The sequence below is a fragment of the Ambystoma mexicanum genome, chromosome 1p, assembly GCF_040938575.1.
Source record: "Ambystoma mexicanum isolate Mex_15411 chromosome 1p, UKY_AmexF1_1, whole genome shotgun sequence".
In the NCBI taxonomy this organism is placed as follows: domain Eukaryota; kingdom Metazoa; phylum Chordata; class Amphibia; order Caudata; family Ambystomatidae; genus Ambystoma; species Ambystoma mexicanum.
In genome coordinates, this window is record NC_090921.1 from 95,173,557 (window position 1) to 95,193,490 (window position 19,934).

General features: G+C 48.7%; 1 protein-coding gene across 4 annotated transcripts in view; it reads right to left on the minus strand.

The window, feature by feature from the left end:
• The window catches only part of PLD2 (phospholipase D2), a 730,967-nt gene that overhangs the window by 329,410 nt on the left and 381,623 nt on the right, over nt 1-19,934 (minus strand). For all 4 annotated transcript variants that reach the window (XM_069644098.1, XM_069644072.1, XM_069644080.1 and 1 more), the window contains one exon: nt 6,460-6,617. In XM_069644098.1, coding sequence (XP_069500199.1) covers nt 6,460-6,574 — 115 coding nt within the window. In that variant the 5' untranslated portion in view covers nt 6,575-6,617. The remainder of the gene's footprint in view (nt 1-6,459; nt 6,618-19,934) is intronic.

Genomic DNA, 19,934 nt, shown 5'->3' on the forward strand with positions numbered 1-19,934 from the left:
GAACCCCCTTAACACTGCGACGAGGAAGAGAAATGGGGGAAAACAGAGCAGTAGAAGCCTCGATCACAGGCAACCCTCTAGTTGTTGGGAGGGTGCACCAGGGCACGGGACATTTAATATAGGATTGTCAATAGAAATGGCTGACTGCTGGTGGGAGCGGGGTGCTGCTCTTTGTGCTACCGAGGATCTGAGAAAAAGATTTGGAGCCAATCGGCTCAGGTGGTAACCAGTGTTACCAGTGGGGAGGAATGCCAGAAACAAATGCAGGGCTCCTGGGCATTCACCAGTGAAAAGAAGCAGCAAGGTACTTACCTGAGACCCGCAAAGTAAAGAGAAGCCCAACCGGCAACACAGGAAGCAGGGTAGCCGAAAACCGAGCAGCGCAAGGAAAAGAGCCTCTGTGGCGGTCATCAGCGGGCTGCAAGCAGAGTGGGAAATGCCACGAAAAGCCGTTGAGTCCATGCTGGGATGAAGGGAACACTGGGCGCATTGGCGAGCATGACGCATGTTAAAAATGGAACGACCCAAAATCGATAAAGAAAGGAAGCGGTTTGCTAACACCGAAAGCGATAAAGTAAAAGTACATTTAACACAGAAGGGAATCTTTGAGGTTTGCACCTATGTACAAAGAATGAGAAACAGTACCAAGTTAGTATTTACCAGACAATGTGAATTAGCTAATAGCGCTAAGGTGAATTACCAAGATTGGAAGTGTGAGAAAAACACTAACAAGGCAATAAACTATGGACAAAAGGAATTGGCTAAAAGGGCTAATGTGGTGAATTGTCAAAAGTGGAGTTGCAGAGACAAGCAATTACAAGTGTGTGAACGTGAGGCTGGCAATCCTTGGGGGGACAGGGCCTCTCTGTCCTTGTCCTCTACTCCCTTATGTTTGTTTCGTGTTACTTTCTGCACAGGAGTCCATTTGGGACCCCTGGCAGTGCAGCACATCCTATTTTTTTTGTGGTGAACAGAGGCCATGAGGATACCCTTATGGCACCCATGGTTGGGGGTACAACCCTGTAGTCCTAGTGTACGTTTTTGGGCACCTGAGCGTTGCCGACAGAGCAGGGTATGGGCTGGTGGCAGCTTCATGCTGATGTGACAGGAGCTCAGAGTATCCTCCATTTTGGGATACCAAGGCCCTGGCTGTTGGGTGGATGAACCATGTATGGTATTGTGGGGAAGATCAGGCCAAACTGGCTGGAGCCTTTCCAGTGACTGTATGTTGTGGGTACACCTTTGGGGTAGGACATGTGTGAATAGAGTGTGTGAACAACATGCATTCCATGTTATGGGTGTCTGGTTTCTGTGTGTGTGACACAATGAATGAGACAGCCCTGCCTGAAACTGGCATGGGTGCAGTATAGTGTTCTCAAAGGCTGGGTGCTTGCCCCAATCCTCATTCCTGGTTATGGGTGTCTGAGTAGAAGAGAATGACCTGAATGCTTCGAAGCCTGATTGGCTGCCTTCCTGCATGAATGCCCTTTTGTGCGATTGGCTGACTGAGCCTGTCTCAGCCAGATTGAATGAGGCACCGATGTGTATAGCTGGGGACTGCTATTTGCTGCTGCATTTCCTTCGATGGAATCCAAGAGCTTTTGAGTCTGTCGGGGACTGATCCAAGAGCGGATCTGGCTAGGAGATCTCTCCCTGAGCTACGAAGGACCATTGTGCAAAAACTGCTGCTCTTCATCAAAGCACCCTTTAAGCCAGTTCTGTGAGTCTGACGTCCAGAGAAGGGGTCCACCGAGAATACTGACGAGAGCGCCTGGACATCGATGGTCAACTAAGTCCATTGGCACCGATCGGGGTCAGAAGATTTCTGGGACCGCTGGAAGCCAAGTCGAATTGTGTCACCCAGAAAAGGGGATACCTTGACGCTGTGCTGCTCGACACCCGGAGAGCCGAGAAAGCTCCACTTTGCCTAAGAACATTTGAAAGAGGGCTCCCTTGGAATCACCACCAACCACTTTATCCCGCCAGAGAAAGCAAAGGTTGGTGGCCATCAAGGAAAGTCTGCCGGTGGGGTTCTCTCCACCAGAAGCCGACAAAGACGTCCCGAGGGCGCTAACGGAATGAAGATCCAATGTCCGGCCGTGTTTGAGTCATGATCGAGGAAGCTATCCAGAGGACACTGACCTCGACACCAAACGCCCGTTGCTGGGCCTACATCCATCACCGCCAAAGGGCTTTCAAGACCAAGAGACTTATTTGCAGCACCGAACATTTTGCATCAAGGCCTACCGCACACCTCACCTTTCCAGGACTTCCACCATCGAGCAAACGATCGATCATCGAAGAGCACCATGAAGATCGAAGCTGCTGTATCACTGCAAGTGTTCCACTTTTCTTCGAGGATCGACGCCCAGTGGCTCCTTCTTCAAACAGGGTCCATCCTCGAATCCTCAAAGGATACCGTCTAAGAACCACCGAAGAAACTCTTCCACTTCAGGTACATTGGGGAGGTTGAACTTTTTTACCAAGAAGCCAGGCTTATTGAACTTTTATGGACTGGGCTTGTTAATTCTTTTATTACAGGTTGCCCAGGTGTGGGGGGATGCTCATTCAGAATTGTGCATCTATATCCAAAGAAAGCATTCTGCCATTGCTTAACCTGCCTTCCTTCCTTATCGTCTATGCTGATACACCTTACTGAATGATTTGTATGCTCTATTATAACTGCCAGCAGTTGATGCATTTTAAAGGAATCTAAAGTCTAAGTGTGGTAATGTATAGATTTGTCATAGTATTACCAGAGTACAAAGTGTGTCACTGAATTGTGTATATATACCTGAACCTAATTTTTTATATAATAAAACGTGTTCGCACATAACATGTGTGGACATTCCTTTGTGGGGGATTGGGGGTTCACTGTACCTAAGAACCAGCCTGCATCACCGCCCGAGAGCTTAAGCCTTGGTTGCTCATCCATAGCTACCATATAGAGAACCTTGGCTGGGGTGCTCTGTGCCTCTACTCTGCCATATAGAGGGCAAAAGTACAGATACCCCCTCCACTATTTACAGTGAATACAAGAAGCCCTGGCAGGAGAGTACACCAGGCAAACACAAGTGTGTGAGTATAGGGGAACAAGGAAACCCTGGCAGGAGAGTACACCAGGCAAACACAAGCGTGTGAGTATAGGGGAACAAGGAAACCCTGGCAGGAGAGTACACCAGGCAAACACAAGCGTGTGAGTATAGGGGAACAAGGAAACCCTAGCAGGAGAGTACACCAGGCAAACACAAGTGTGTGAGTATAGGGGAACAAGGAAACCCTAGCAGGAGAGTACACCAGGCAAACACAAGTGTGTGAGTATAGGGGAACAAGGAAACCCTAGCAGGAGAGTACACCAGGCAAACACAAGTGTGTGAGTATAGGGGAACAAGGAAACCCTAGCAGGAGAGTACACCAGGCAAACACAAGTGTGTGAGTATAGGGGAACAAGGAAACCCTGGCAGGAGAGTACACCAGGCAAACACAAGTGTGTGAGTATAGGGGAACAAGGAAGCCCTGGCAGGAGAGTATACCAGGTATGCTGACAAAGATAATTGGTATTTATCAAGAAGAAAGACAAGGATTGTTATTTCCAAGAAACCATGAAGAAGAATCCAAGAGAAGGGAGACACCATCTGGATTAAGAAGCAATATCCGAGAGACTGTTTGAGTTATTTATTCATTTTCCCATTTGAAAATTTTGAAACACTGATGGCCAAAGACATTGTCCTTTCCACCTTAAGACCGATTTCCGTAGAACGTGAGGATCAGCATAGTACTTTGGACACAGGACAGTTTTTTTGGACATTGGGACACATCACTAGTTTTGAGTTTAGATGAGGAAACGCCTCTAGCAGAGGGACAGCAAGGCGTTTTCCCAACGCCTTTTATTTATCAATAAAAGTCTTTAGCCAAAACCATGTCCAACTTGTGTCTGAGTTTCATTCCTGACTCCTCAAACCCTTCTCTCCCTGTCTTAGTCTCATTCTACTGCATGCACTCTCCCAACACTCACCATTTCCATCCTGAACTCTATCTATATGGCACCCTGGGTGCTCCTCCACTGCATACTACCCCCTCGAAATGCATCTACCCTACCCGTCTTCCCTCTACTTATTAACCAATCTTCTGTTTCGTCCCGATGCCCCCTCTAATTACTTGACTTTGGGCCTTTGGAATAAAGGCTTTTCTGAAATAAAGAGTCAGTCATTGTGGGGCCATGAACTCCCAATGATGACCGCCACTGAAACTTGGATCTCCCCTTACAAGACACTCTACACACAGACAGAAACCTTTTGCCCACTCCCCTTGACTTAACTATACACATTGGCAATGCCAACAGTTTTGTGTAGGAATGGGAAAGGCATTTGCCATGCACTGCTATTAACTAGCCATTGGTGGTAGCATCTGAAAAAGGGTGCAGGCACTTGGGCATATATAGCAGTGCCTTGCAAATGCCTAATACTTACACACCAGCCAACACTGGTTTTAACAGGACTTCAGTGAAGGAAACACATAGTGCTTATTAATTGTCTGAGCTAGTTAAGACAGTTTTATTACCAGTAGCAGGTTTATGACTTCAGTTAAGTCCTTAACTCTCAGAAGACTGCTTTGAATAAACACTGGCTGGCATGTCAAGCACAACGTTTGATAGTAAGGCTTGAAAAAGCTAGCAGAAAGATCTGAGGTGGATGTGGTTTGGGTGGGGCAGGAAGTGGGAATGTCCACAGTGATTAGCATGGCCATGGGTTGTCAATGGGTGGGCAAATAACCAAACACCTACAAGCTTTATGCCCCTCATATGCCATTTCTCCTGTAGCTGTACTGTAATGCAATAGTTTTGGCTTATACGTGGTGCTTAAGTCAAAGCTAAAAAGGTGGGGTTGACGACTTAATGATTTGGACTGGACTCAGTGCTTCCCCAGTTTACCGTACAGAGCAAGGTATAGTATACATTTGGAGCAGACTGTAGGGTCTGATCACACGGGTACAGCAAAGGCAAAGCTCCAACTGAGCCTCAAAGTTTGTATTCTCGCACTCCTTCAGTCTCACTCGCAATCACTTGCATCCATACACCAGACCAATACTCAAAGCACACCACCTCTGCCAGCAGAATGTAGCTATGTCCTATGACAACAAACTCGGTCTCGCCGGACACAACGAGTCTCGCGCACTCCCCTGACCACCTCCCAGCACCCACCCACATGCCGGACCATCATGGGTAGCTTACTGGGGCTAAAATAGCCCACCAGACTCCCTTTCTTGGCCAAATGCACACATGCATTCTAATCTTTCTGAAAACCTTTCCCATATCTTGGACTTTGGTCCTCTGAGTGCATTCAGCCCCACAAGCACGTTGAGGCCACAATAATGGGTTAAAGGTGCTATTTAAATGACAAACTATTACTACATGCAAGGACAGTATCAGGTAATAAAATTGCGGCAAAAATATTGGTAAAAAAATAAATCGTGGCAAAAATGCGGTGGTTTCACCCAGTAAAGGTGTACTCCATTATACCATTTAAGGGGCGCGGGCTTGCGGGGTTGTCCCCCGCTCCCCTTAAATGGTATAATGTGTCCGGGGATTGCAGGGGTGTCCCCCGCTCCCCTTAAATGGTATAATGTGTCCGGGGATTGCAGGGGTGTCCCCCGCATCCTTTACATGATTGTGGTGCAAAAAACCACAGCATTTTTGCCGCAATATTTTGTATTCACTGCCAATTTCCGCCGCCATTTAAGACATGGAACCGCAAGGACACCACCACCAGCCGCTCTTTTTCCCTCAGACTTCAGGCCCCTGGTCCTTCAAGCACATCGCTGTCCAACTCCTCACTCCAGCCCCCACACCCTTCTTCTCTTATCTTGCATCTATTTTGGTCGTCATCTCCATGAGCATTGGGGGCGGGGGTGGGGACTTCAAACTCTTCAACATCACCAAGGGCTGCACATGGGCTCGACTGCCCACTCCCTGGTCAACCTGCACAACCTCTTTGCTCTCTTCTAATCGTGTTCTCTCAACTGTCTACTAACCCCCCCTCCCTATGATCACACCCTCAAATAATTCAATATACCTCCCCCTTCATCACTCACAAGAAGGAAGTTCACAGCGGCCTCGATCAGCCCCTACTTGGACCAAGTCAAGTCCCCCCTCCCTGTTTCAGCCCTTTCTTTAGGAGCATAGTTGCCAACATGATCCATTCCAATCTGTAGGAGCTTATCCAGTCCCGTTTTTTTCTTTGCATTCTGGGGTTTGTAGTTTTGGATTTCCCATTATAAAAAACAGACTACTTGTCCCAGAATGCAAAGCAAAAACAGGACTGCATAAGCACTTACAGATTGGAATGGGTCATGTTGGCAGCTATGTTTGGGAGGCATGCGTTGTTAATAGTGCAGCAAAGATGCCAGCTCAGGAGGTGATCGGGCATTGAGAACCGGGCATGAACTGAATAGTCTGCTCACCTTGCTCATCGTCCTCGTCCTTCGAGAAGCCGTCCATCTCATCGCCAAAGTCCAGTGCGGCGGAGTCCAGCTGGCTCGGCAGCAGGCACCCGTCTGTGCCCTCTGTGCTCATCATCTTGACGTGTTACCTGGAGCCAAGCTGCACCCATACACGTGCCCTGTAGACCAAAGGAGAGCGCAGAAGTCAGACACCACCATTCACAGGGCTACGAGAGTACAGCAATGCCTCGAACAGAAGAGCCCCCATTCTGTGGCTACAAGAACATGGAAACATCCTTCCTATGGCAAGAACACACAGGATAGCTCAGTGGGTCTAGAGCAATGGAGAACGCCACTTCCTGTGACCACGGCAATACAGCGCACATACGGCGTACAGTTAGAATTCCCCAATGTATCCATTGGTACCAATTGGCACGTTTAGTGAACAGCAACCGGTACGGTAGCCAGGAGAATTGGCAGAAGCTAGTCCTTAGGAGAGGAATTAGTTTACTGAGCAAACTCCCACCCTCTTTAAATGGCGCACTGTAAAAGGCAGCACTGGGAATGTTCGCAACGAGTGCATCGCGGATGCGAACACCGGCGACGAGATCCGTCGGCACATGAATAATGCAAGGAAAGCGCTGTAAGAGACCAGACCTGGGCGGCGCTAGAGTTACCATGTCAATACCGCTCCACGCCCTGCTGTGGGGTCAGGTGTGTTCAGAGGGGGCGCGGGGGGGGGGGGGGGGGGTCACCGCCGTGTTCACAAGGGCCGTCGCCGGCCTGACGCCATGTCACTCATGCATCGAGCACAGCGACCCCGGCCTCGCACTTCCAGATCGCCATGCAAGGACAACAAGGGCCCGACACCCGGGTCCAGGTCACAGAACCTTTGCAAGCCAAAAGTTGCATGGCGCTAGCACTAGTACAAAGTTCTGCCTAGTGGGAATACCATGGCGTATTAGGGCACACACTGTCCTGGTGCCCAGTGTGAATACCATTGCGTATTAGGGCACACATTGTCCTAGTGCCCAGTCCTAGTGCCCAGTGCGAATACCATTGCATATTCGGGCACACATTGTCCTAGTGCCCAGTGGGAATACCATTGCATATTAGGGCACACAGTGTCCTAGTGCGAATACCATTGCATATTAGGACAAACATTGTCCATATGCAAAAATGCATTGAGGGAATCATTTTTTGCTCAAAGTGCAAATTTCCCTCCCCATTGTCCTAGCACTTTCACTTTCTATAATGTCTGTATAGGTTTTTGGTTTTTCACATTCTGATTGTATCAAGGACTAAGAATTTACATTGTTTTCCTTCTCCCTTGTTCCCTCCCTTCCTTGAAGCGCTTTGAAACACATTGTGTATAGGCGCTATACAATAAACTATCAATAGCCTCCAGTTCTCAGAAAGAGTTCCATAGCCTCGCCAGTACTCGCGATGCTTTGGTTTTTGTAAATTGGAAAAAGCCATCTGCGCCGCAAATAATTGTATAGAGGGTAAAAAAATGTAAACAAAAATTCTGGGGTCTTCTATCCCCATCAATAGAGTTACGGTTGGTCACCACTAGAGTTATTTTCATGTATTTCACGTGCACTGCAAAACCTGCATACAATTGAATAATTGTTTTGCATTAGGAGCCCTGGGCTATACAGGGCTCAGCCCCGGCAGTCTGCAAATATTGCCTTTGAGCCAGGGCTCTGCCTCGGCTCTCCAACTGACTCCCTCGACCGATACTCTCGCATTAATGTAAATAAAACTAAGTGATAGTACTATTACTGGCCCGTAGAAGTGATAGTACTATTACTGGCCAGTAGATGTCACCATCAGCCATGTTTACAATCACCACAAAATTAAAAACCCTTAAGTTCCAGGCTATTACGCAAGTCTATGCAAAAAGGACGAGCATACTCGGCACGATTTTTATTTCGGTTGTTTTCTATCAAAGGGAAATTGCAATATACAACCCATACCTTTTGGTTTTTAGAAGACATTCTTTTTGAGTATTGCCATTACCATGCTTTACTTACATTTATAAGAATCATGGATTTCTTTTAAAATCACTATGGAATTCCATGGTGCATTGACCAATTTTGATTGCAGGTACGATTTTATATTTGAGTCCCTTTATTTTAGTCCATAGTTTTATTACAAAAGCACTAGCTTGGACTAACATTTTTTGCAGGTTCAAAAACTCGATTGGCAGGGGACTGCTTGAATTATACGGGTCCAGACAGTGGTGGAAATGGAAAAAATGTGGTGGGGGATCCCACAAGTGCCAGGGTGAGGGAGGAGTTGGGGGGGGGGGTGGGCAGATGGGGCGTGGTCTAGAGGGGGCGGGGTTGGTAGTGGCCATCCGATCAGATAAATACTTAAAAAAAGAAAGAAAAAAAAAAAGCGCCCACAACGGCAACATTGCCTTTTACCGCCGACCAGGGCTTTAAGTGGGCCGGAGCCTGCCAGGGCTCAGCCCCGTCAGGCTTCGAAATTTCGTTTTGAGGTGGGGTCCTGCGGGGCCCACTAATCTCCCCTGCCAGCCCCGGCCACTACACGAAAAGGATTTTTTTTCTGAAGCCTGAAGCTCTCGCTCGTGTGCAAAAGCTTCAGGCTCCAGAAAAAATTGCATTTCAGCCATAATGGTGCCGCCGCACCTGCGAGGCATCCCTTGAAGCAGGAGATGCCCGTGGGCCGGCGCCACCATTATGGAGAGAACGTGAGGCTGCTGGAAGCTGAGGCCGTTTTCCTGAAGACTAAAACTCGCAGGAGTTTCAGTCTTCAGGAAAACGGCCTCAGCTTCCAGCGGCCTCACCCTTTCAGCCTTAATGGTGACGCTGCCCCTACCCAGCTGGAAAGGGGCAGCGCCACCATTAATGCTGAATAGGCGAGGCCCTGTCCCCTGCCAGGCAAGCCTATAGAAAATAAATGCAGAGATCAACACCTTCTCCCCTATGGGGAGAGGGTGTTTATCACTAGAAAAGGATGCCTGGCAGGGGTGCCAGTGGCCCATTGAGCCGGGCTCGTCAGGGAAGCGTGGCCTAACGGGCCAGCAGGACCCTTGCAGTTAGGCCACGCCCCCTTGATGAGCCCTGGCTCATTTTGTAGTGCCAAAAAAAAGAAGAAAAACCGTCTGCGACAGCAGCTTTGCTGTTTACGGCCGGCTTTGGTGTAATGCACAATGCTCGCTACATGTACTACTGATTCCTTTCAGTTGTACATGTAGCGAGCATTCTGCATTACACACCAGTGCCAACGCCGGCGGTAAACGGCAATGCTGCCGTCACAGGCGCTTTTTTCCTTTTTCTTTTTTACAGCGTGGTTCATGGGCTTGGGCGGCTGACTCTGGCCGGATCCCGAGATCCGGCTACACATCTGGTCCCGGATCTCAGATCCGCCGAGAGCTGGCCCAATGACCAGCGCTGGGTCCAGATAGTTTACAGTTGTATTGGCTACTTTGGATCTGAGGCCGAGCCAAACAATTTAGACTCCTTTTCCGAAACGCGTTAGAGCCCCCCCTCTTGCCCCCCTCAGTTTATTATCCCACGTAAAGCCCTGCCAATACCAGTCAAAATACTGTCAAACCATTAATGGGGAAAACAATTCTATTTTAAATGTTGTTTCAAAGCAAGCTTGCCTCCCATTATTTAAACATACTTCAAAGCAAAAAAGATCCTTGTGAGTCAGACCTTAGGGAACCACAGCCTTTGATGTCAATCTATTTTTAGTGTATGTTCTTGAGTGTGCAAGATGTGAGTCAGGGGTCTGCAATTTGGGTCTCTGCAGATGCTTCGGACGGCAACTCCCATCATCCCTAACCAGCATAGCCAATAGCCAGATATAGGCATTTGTTTAAAACATCTAGAGAGCCAAAGGTGGCAGACCCCTGATGCGAGGCAAGGCACGCATAGTTGCAAGGTGGCAAATTGTAAAATGGAACTAATCGGGTGTGAAACGCATTGTAGACTGCACTGGAATAAATATTATTGAAGTAATACAGATATATTCACCATTTAGGTAATTTTATTTATTTATTTATTATTTTTATTTGTAATGCGCCGGTAACTCACCAGTTTCGGGACGCAGAGACAATGGACACGAAGGACAAACAAAATGTGACGGGACAATTCCTAATGAAATCACGGGATTAGTGGATCAGGGGTGGCGAAGGTAATTAAAGAGATACATTTTCACTAGCTCACCAAAGCGCAAGTAATTGGGTTCTATCCTTATGTGGGCAGGCAGTTTGTTCCAGATACCTGCTGTGATGACTGGGAAAGATTTGCCCAGTCCAGACATGCGTTTGTGTGGCATCACTGCGATCCTGTTTTGATCCATGGATCTTAAGGCGCGGTTTGGAACATAAGGACGAACTTTGGTTTTTAGGTAGCCTGGTGCCTTCCCATGGATGCAGCTGTGGGCTATTGTGAGCGCCTTGAAGTGTGTTCTTCATAATTGCTCCACACAATGATGGTAAGGCAAGTACTTGTGTGTGTCACGATTCTCTTGTACATATTTAAAGGCGGCAAGCCCAGCACCTGGAAAGTGAATTCATTTTTGTAAATATTGGTTTCGTACAAGGCAGAGGAGTGTCCCGTAGAGAAAGACATTGGGCCTCATTACGAGTCCGGCGGTAACCATGCCGGACATTCCGGTAGGTTACCGCCGGACTCGTATTACCATTCCGCCTCCATGATTGCCGGAATCACTGGGGCATTACAACCCCGGTGACCTCGGTAATTCCGGAGGCGGAATTCTGTTAATCCCCATTCCCATGGAGTCCCATAGGACTCCATGGGAATGGGAAAGTGGAAACACCGGCACCATGCTGTAATGGTGCCGGTGTTCCCATGTCCACCTGCAGGCGGGTGGTGTTAAACCCGGCAGGTCAGACCTGGCGGGAGTCAAACCTCCCGCCTGCATGACTCTTAATCAGCCAGTCCGGAAAGAACAGTGGTGGCGGATTAACCACCACCGTTCTTTCCGCACCGGCTGACTCATAATGAGGTCCACTGTCTCCTCTGGCGAGGGCTCTCCTGCAAGAATACTGACCAAATCTATGTCCTTATAGATGGCATATCATATCATAAACCGTGAGAGAGGCATGGTATCAGGAGAGATGACACAGACAACAGATGTATAGTTCTAAACAAAACTTTATTAATGATCAGGCTGGTGTAACACGTAACTTGTCCGATACTATAGTGCGATTTTCCACGCCTAAAGAAACTAAGGAAAGTCTTTGTCTGCAAGTCCAAAATAAAAGCGTCTCGGTCAAAACCTATGCTTGTCCTCACAACTATAAAACATGGTGTGGGAATCTTCTCAACAAAATATAAGTGTTCAAAAGTAAAGACTAACTTACTTTGAGCTTGAGTCCTTCTTGGGCTCCATATTTCAAGTTCAATATATTTCCAATAGGGATTTACTTCAAAGTCTTTGGTCAAGTTCTGAAATTACCGTCTCCAAGTTCAAACGTAGCACAGTACACACAAAAACGGAGGTCCTGGGGCTCACTTCCCCTTGATAAAGCTCTACAGTTGTTTGACTGTCAGGGTTCCTTTCCCGAAGAATAACAACACTCACATTGGTTTCATTGCCTCAAGGTTTAAAAAAAGAAAACACTGTGTCCATTTGACACATCTTCAGGTTTGCTTCACCAATTATTTCACAGTTCTTTGCAGCTTGTACACTATTCAGGGTTTCTTGGTCTAGGCGCAGTTGTCAGACCACACGACCCACCCATCACAGGTCACGCAACCAGTAACCCTATACTTTTCTTTGACTTGATTCTTGGTGTTTGGAACGTTTACGTTAGGAGACTTTCTGGTCCAGGCCGAGTTGTCAGACCGCACGGTACACCCATCGTAGCTCGCGCAACCATACGTCTCCTCACAACTGTTGGGCCCCTCAGCCTCTTCTGTCCTGGGTTTTCACTTTCCACACTTTTATTCCTTATAACACCCTTTGATACCAATTCCTGGCTCATCATACACTGGTAACTCTTTCTCATGTTTGCCGTTATAAATGACAGTTTTCTTCTCATTATAATGTTCAAAGTTCATACTGAGTTTTACTGTCAATATGCTACTTGATATTGTCATTTGATTTAGAGTGTTCATTCACCGTTCACACACCGGCTTCTCTCCTCTGCTTTGCACATGGTTCGCATCCCCAGCATCTTCTGCAGCTCCAGGGGCACCGAGCTGGGGCTGGCTCTTGTCGCTCCTCTGTTGTACGCAAGCGCCTGCCTTCTAATAAGAGGATTGCCAGTCCTGCAAAGTCCCTCTTGTTTGTCTCCTGGGATTGTCGCTGGCGTCTCTGCTTCCGGGGCTTGTTCCAACACAGCACATTTTCTCCCCTCTCTCCCTCTATGATTTTGGGCTCCAGTTTTTATACTCTTTACAATTACTAACAGGTTGCAGGTGAGGTGGATTAGGCTCAATTGCCCAACCTTGTATAAGCCTGTTAGTATGAAATGCCTGATCTTCATTACTGGATGCCTCCAGGCCACTCTTCTTCGTCCCTGTACTAGAGTGGTGTTTCCCATAGGAAATGTGCACTACATTTATTTGCCTCTTCCCCTTCTCAGCATTTGGTGGGAAACTACAGGGACGAATGGGATTGGATTGACAATATCCCATGAAGACTGAGGGGGGGTCGGGTAGGTCAAGGTTAGTGAAGTGAGGGATACCATGTCTCGCCTTCAGGTACCCCCCTCTCCAATCCCCAAGGACCCTCCACCCAGGTGATCCTCCATCGCTCGTCCACCCCCGGGGATCCAAAAGAAATGGCCCTTCCCTGGCCACCTGAACAAACGATCCCTGGAGAGTAGACTTGAGAGTATCTTCTTACAGTGCTGAAACTTATTTTAAAAAGCATGTGTCAACAGTTAATATCCAAGTTATGGAAGGCTCGTTTTAATCTAGGGGACCTCTGAATTCAGAAAATGGTGTCTCGGGAGGATAGCTCAGCGGCAGCGTGCTCGCCTTGGGTGCAAGACGACACGGAACAACACAGGTTCGATCCCCGGGTCCTCGCTTAGAAACCTCTGGATATTAAGCGTGTTATAAATAACCTATCATATTCCAGGATGACAGCCTTAATTAAGCGTGATGTAGCCCTGGTCAGAATAGTACAGAAAGGGCACACAAGCGGCAGGTGAAAAAGAACCATGGCCTGTGAAAGTATAAGGGACTAGAAGACTCAGAGCGAAGAGCAATTGGGACACAACATAGCTGTTAGCTGGATGACGAGCCCACGTTTAAATAGAACATTTCTATACACCATTATTAAGCAACCAAAACGGGTACACTTTTAATGACCTTGGAAAGATGTACAGGCATGCCTGGATTGAAACCGTGACCTTAGGATCAATCACACTTCAGAGCAGCAGCGTGCGCTTAACCTGCCAAGTTATCTAACTGCTGGGTGTTTTAAGAGAGACATGGGGCCTCATTACACGGTAGGCGGAAAAAATCAGAATTTTACGGCATGGCGCCATTAGCGCGTCTGCCCTCGCAAGAGGCCGCTAATAGCGTCCCATCACGAGTACGCGGACACGAGCATAGCGCCATGCCGTAAAGGACCGTTCCGCCCTGCTGCTAAATACCCCAAAAAGCCCCTTACCGGTGCCCGCAAAACCGCCGATAGCGCCTCCGCCCTCCCGCTACCCGTAAATAGTGGACACCGCCATTACCGCACACCGTTAAAAAGCGGAACCGGAAATTACGTCGTCGCACAGGAACGGGAAAGAGCACAGCGGCCATCTTCAAAAAACACAATCCATTGCCATCCTCTGCATCCAGGACATATATCCAGGCAACTCCGACCAGGAACCATACCGGGTAGCTCGAGGATGCCGAAGGCGCTTAAAAAAACTGCTGATCGCCAGCGCAAAGAAAAGTTCACTAATGAGGAACTAATGATGCTGACCACCACACTTGCTGCAAATGCAGGAGTAGTATTTGTTAACTATATGCGGCGGGAGGCCCTCCTTAAGAAGAAGGCCATCTGGGCCGAAGTCGCGCTAAAAGTCAGTGCGGTGGGCACCACCACCCGGAGTGTCAGGGAATGCCGCAAAAGGTGGGACGACCTCCGGGTGCGTGTGCGCAACATTTTATCTGTGAACCGCAACATGGCAATGGCCACAGGAGGTGGCGCAGAGTCCCCCTTGAAGATGAAGGAGTGGGAGGAGATATGTGCCTCCACAATAGGAGTCGAGTCGATAGAGGGGGTCGGCGATATGGAGCATGGCGTGGCCGTTTCATCGGATGGAGGTGAGTGTATGCACCCAAAAATGCGCAGTGAAGGGTGAGGGGTCCCACAATCATGTGTCCATATGAATGCCGTGGATCCAGCCACAAACAGACATGCATGCATCATCACATACCCACCAACACAGGGCCAATCATGCATGAGCCAGCCAACATCCCCATTCCATGCCTCCACAATGATGACCCCAAAATGCATCAAACTGCATGACGTATACATCTGCCATAATGCAGGTAGACCCATAGATGATGATTTACCCTTATCACCCCTGCAGGATCACACACGGAAAATGAGGAGCCACGCACGTCAGCACCCACTCCCACACCCATGAAAAAAGCCAGGAGGGATGCCACCGGGGACCACGCAACATCCTCTAGGGGACCCAAGAGTAGTGACCGGGACAAAGGCAGCAGGAGCAGCAGTGCCACGCAGCCAGAGGCCATGCCTGCCGCTGTTGTGGTAACCACGGGAGTGTGTCTCCCATCAATTGAAGGCAGCATGGAGGGAGTGCACTCTGCTGCCACCAGCTCTACGGGTGAGGCAGCAGCCACTGGGCCACTTTCCGATGCGGAGGAAGCACCGGTGAATGAGGATCTGAGTCAGAGCCCCATCCCCACACGCCACTTACTCGCATCCCCAATGTTTTCACCAGGTCCGTTCAGCCAAGGCGGATCGCCCGCCCACACACATGATGTGTCATGGAGCCCCCTGGAACCTACGCCTGATGCCAGTGCTATTGATCCAGGCGCATCAGCCATTCCACCGGCAGACAACGAGGAACTTGACCTATCAGCCATCTACCAGAGGCAGACCGAAATGGCTGGTCTGGTAGGTCAACATGTGGCAGAGACAGGGCACCTGAGGGAGGACATTGGTGCATTCGCACGCCAGACGAGGGAGGCCATGGAGGCATGCACCAACCGCATATGCAATGAGATGGGGCAACTCAGGCAGGCCATGATCCGCATTGCGGAGGCGATTGAGGGCAGATGTCCACTCCCTACCCAGGAGGAAACAGGCCCAGCCTCCTCTGGGAGTTCGCGGCAGACAAGCCCCCTACGCCGCTCTATGCGCAACCTCAGGCGCACACCATCGCAAACGCCCGAAGAAGGAGCCAACAAATAGGGCCAACAAGGAATATCGGCCACATTTGGGGAAGGACATGTTCACGCCTTGGAACTCACGTGGGAGTGTTGTGGGGGGAGGGGGGGAGGGTGTATTCGGGGGTGTTGTGGGGGGAGGGGGGAAGGGTGTATTCGGGGGTGTTGTGGGGGGAGGGTGTATTCGGGGGTGTTGTGGGGGGAGGGGGGGAGGGTGTTTGCACAGTTGGGGTTATGCACTTTCTGTACACGTTATGTTCAAAATACACTCTTCTGCAGTTGAAAAACAGGCATGGTCTCCATCATTGTGTATGTGTGAATTTCTTTGGGAGAGGGCCCTTTGTGGGCCTCAAGACGGCCACAAGGGCAACAATGCACGTCTCTCCATGCATGATATTCCACCTTTGTTCCTGATGCTATTCCTGATTCCGATGCTGACGCGGATCCTGTCCCGCCATGCCATCGCCTCTTGCATGTCCGGGCTGGGCATTTCGACAATACTCATCCACATCCACATCATGCTCATCTGGTGTTTGCATGGTGCCATGGGCACATTCTATCAGATGCACATTTTGTTGTGCCTTACACATACCATGGTCATCTTTGCCTTGATTCCGGGGGTTTGTTGGCTGCCCTTGTGGTGTTTCTGGGTGCCCCGGTGGTGCTTGCTGCGCAGGTCTCGGCCTCCTCCTCCTACTCCTACGTCTCTTCGGTGCTGCCTGTTGTTGTTGGTGCTGCACTGCAGTCATGTACGCAGGCCTATGTCATGCTGCTGGTGCTGGGACCATCTTGCTGTGGGAAGGGGTGTGGGAAGGGGTGTGGTGTGCTCTTTAGTGCTGGCTGTCTCCATTGACTCCACCTGTGCTGGTTGTGTCCACCTGGGGCAGATGGGCAGATGGGAACACTGCTCAGGACTCTTAACGTGTGGTTTTCGATGCTGTTATTAGCGCCATGCCGGTACATGCTTTTTGGGTCTTTGGGATGCCGGTATTGCCGTGTACGCATGGGTTGTGATTGCGTGCTATTTGCGCCATGGCGCTGTTTACGGTGTGGGGGTCGCGCGCAAGCGGCCACGCCGCTATTGGTGGCGCCGTACTTTACGGGTCCACTAATAGCGGTGGGTCCGGGTCGTGATCGGCTTGGGAAAATACCGTTACCGGTATTTCATTACCGGTAACGGTATTCCCTTACCGCCTACCGTGTAATGAGGCCCATGGTATCACAAGTGAAGACAGACGCACACAAGATAAAATGTTCAAGGGTGTTTATGGGGCAAAAAGGTTGGATAAACTCCTGTTTGGCCCCATCTATAAAGATGGGAGAACACTCTACTATCAAATGATAAATAAAACAGTCATAGTTGTGTCAGTCTAAACAAAATGGCCTATACTAAAACCTATTGCCTGCCCTTATACTATTACAATAAATGGGTGCATGGGAAAAGGTGTATGTAAAGGAAAAACAGTGTTCTAACATAAAGGACCAAGATGGCTGAGTCAGCTCTCCTCCCACGGTGGACAGCGTGGAGTAAGGCGGCCCTTATAGACAGGATGACACTCTGGCTCAGGTTCCCAAAACAAAGGCAGTTGAAAACGTGGACCGTGGCCTGCCTGGCCTTCCACGTTAAAGTTTCTCGTTCCAGCTTTCAAAACACAGTTAAACAAAAAGGTCACGTAGGTCTCACTCAATCGGGCTCAGACCTCTCAAAAATACTTGCCGTGGTCTCCTTCCCCAAATTTAATTCACATCCTTTAGGGGTTTCCTTCCCTTAACTTAACACACTTCCAATCTCCCTCAGTAGGGCTCGGACCTTTTCCTGATGCAGAAGAATGTACATGGCTTTGGCTATAAACCTCTGCAGGACCACTTTGATTTTACCTTCAACTCACTCTCTTGTGTTATTTACCCAGTGTTTCTTGGTCTGGATAGTTCGGTGTCATAAGCACAAAAGTTCAACATTCACCTTTTTACCCTCTCCCTTTTCCCGGGGTTAATTTTGATCACTTTGCTTCTTATAGTTCATTCACTTTATCACTTCATAACAAAAATCTTTCACAGAGACTTTCGAATGGGCTACTTGCTTTTGGCAGATCACTCCGCTAATCAGTATCGCTAGTTCCACAGCTATCAGTAATTCAAAGTTCACCACAAGTCTGCCTTCCTTTGTGTCTCATCCACAGGCGTGAAGCGTTCAAATTCGGTGATATTTGCAACTTCATTCTTTGCTTAGCAAAACTGGTCTTTCATGTTGCTCGCCAACTCTCCGTCTCTGTGCATTCCTTTCTTGTCCTCTCCAGGTGCCTCCCTCAGCCGGGCTCGGACACCTCTTAATTTGCAAGATTGAATGTTTTTGACTTCAAGACCCTGAATGCACTTTTTCTTTTTTTGCTGTCACTTCGCTAGCTTCCCAAAACAGCATTCCAGCGTTTTTGGAGCTGCAGGAGTTTCAAGGGGATATTTGTTGAGGTCACGGTCCTACCACCTGCCCCTCAACGGCCTGGGTTCTCCTGCTTGCCAGGGGAGGAGCTCTGGTGTGGTCACTGCCAGGTGGCCCCAGTTTCCCCTAGTTTGGCTCCCTGGAGTAGCACTCCCACGCCACACTGCAGCCTCCCCATGGTCCTCCAGACCTTCCACAGTCTTTTCAGCTCACAATTTTCCTCCTGGTTTCTGTGCTCTATCCAGCGTCCCCAGCACACTCAGAGTGTGCCTCTGGGCGCAGCCTTTTATAGTGCTCGGGGGGGGGGTTCATAGGTCTCAGGTGAGACCGATTGTCAAGGGAGGCCTAGCCTGTCTCTATTAGTGGGACAGTCCAGTCTTAGCATGGGGCAGTCTTCTGTCTCTCCGTGTGGTATTGAGAAATCGTCATCCTCTCAGTCCTTCTCTTCTTTATCTCCGTGTTTTTGGAAAAGAGACGTGATGGGGGATTATGGGAGTTGTAGTTTTTTAGAGTAGTGTCAGAAAAAGGAAGATGAATATTGTTAGGAGAAGGGGAACAATTTTGTTGTTGTGAAATATACGGTGTTGTCATAGCTCTCAACCATTTGTGTTGCAAAGGCGGGTGAAAGCACCCGATTTTGTTTTTGGCGGGTGAGACGCCCATTGAAATGAATGGGCGTGCAGGAGGCTTGGCGGGTGAGTCAGCCCTTTACAAGGCGGGTGACACCCGCCAAAAGCGGGTGAGTTGAGAGCTATGGTGTTGTGTTTGTTCTCCTATGCCTCCCCTTGATATGGGTACCATTTGGATTTGGGCTGGGGGCAACAGGACAGGACTTAAAACAACCTATAAAAGGTGGAGAAGTGTCGTATATGGGTGTGTCTTAAAGGGGGGTAATACTGCATCACTCCTGAAGGCATTCCTTCAGCAGTCCCCAAGGACCCCATTGCTCAGGTGACCCTCCCGCACATGTCCACCCCCAGGGTCTGGTTCCAAAGGCGATGGCCATGCCCTGGCCACCTGTACAAAGAATCCCTGGAGTCTATAAGTGAGAACGCCATCAGGTTTCTCGCAATGTGCCAAACCGAGAAATTGACTATTGGTAAACAATCAAACCCAAGAATACCTGCACTGCCACATTCTCAGACTCTACATCATAAAAATCACCCACACTGGCATTCATTAGTTGTGTGCAACAACCATTCCGACTAGCCTTTCAGCAGAGCTCAAAGAGCTGTGGAGAGAAGTATTTATTTTTTAACAAAACCAGCTCTAGGATTTTTAAAAAGTGCTTGCCCCTATTAGAACCTTTACTTTACTTTTAAACAGATCAGCAGGGCATCCAACAGAAGGCGCGTTTCTGAACATCTAGATTTGTCTATAGGAATAACAGGTAGGGAATGATACATACATTTATTATTAAAAACGAAACTGCAAATTTAATTAGTGCCTTTTGTATTTCGGCTGTTAAAATGGAGGACACCAATGCTTCGTTGTGATCACACAATACATGTCATGTGATCACTATACATTGTCATGTGATCACAATGCATGTCATGTGATTGCAATGCACGTCATGTGATTGCAATGCATGAAATGTACTGAACAGCACCAAATGACACTAAACCTGAGCAATACTCTTTTAAATACCCGAGAACTGAAAGGATTATACACATGTGAATTCATTT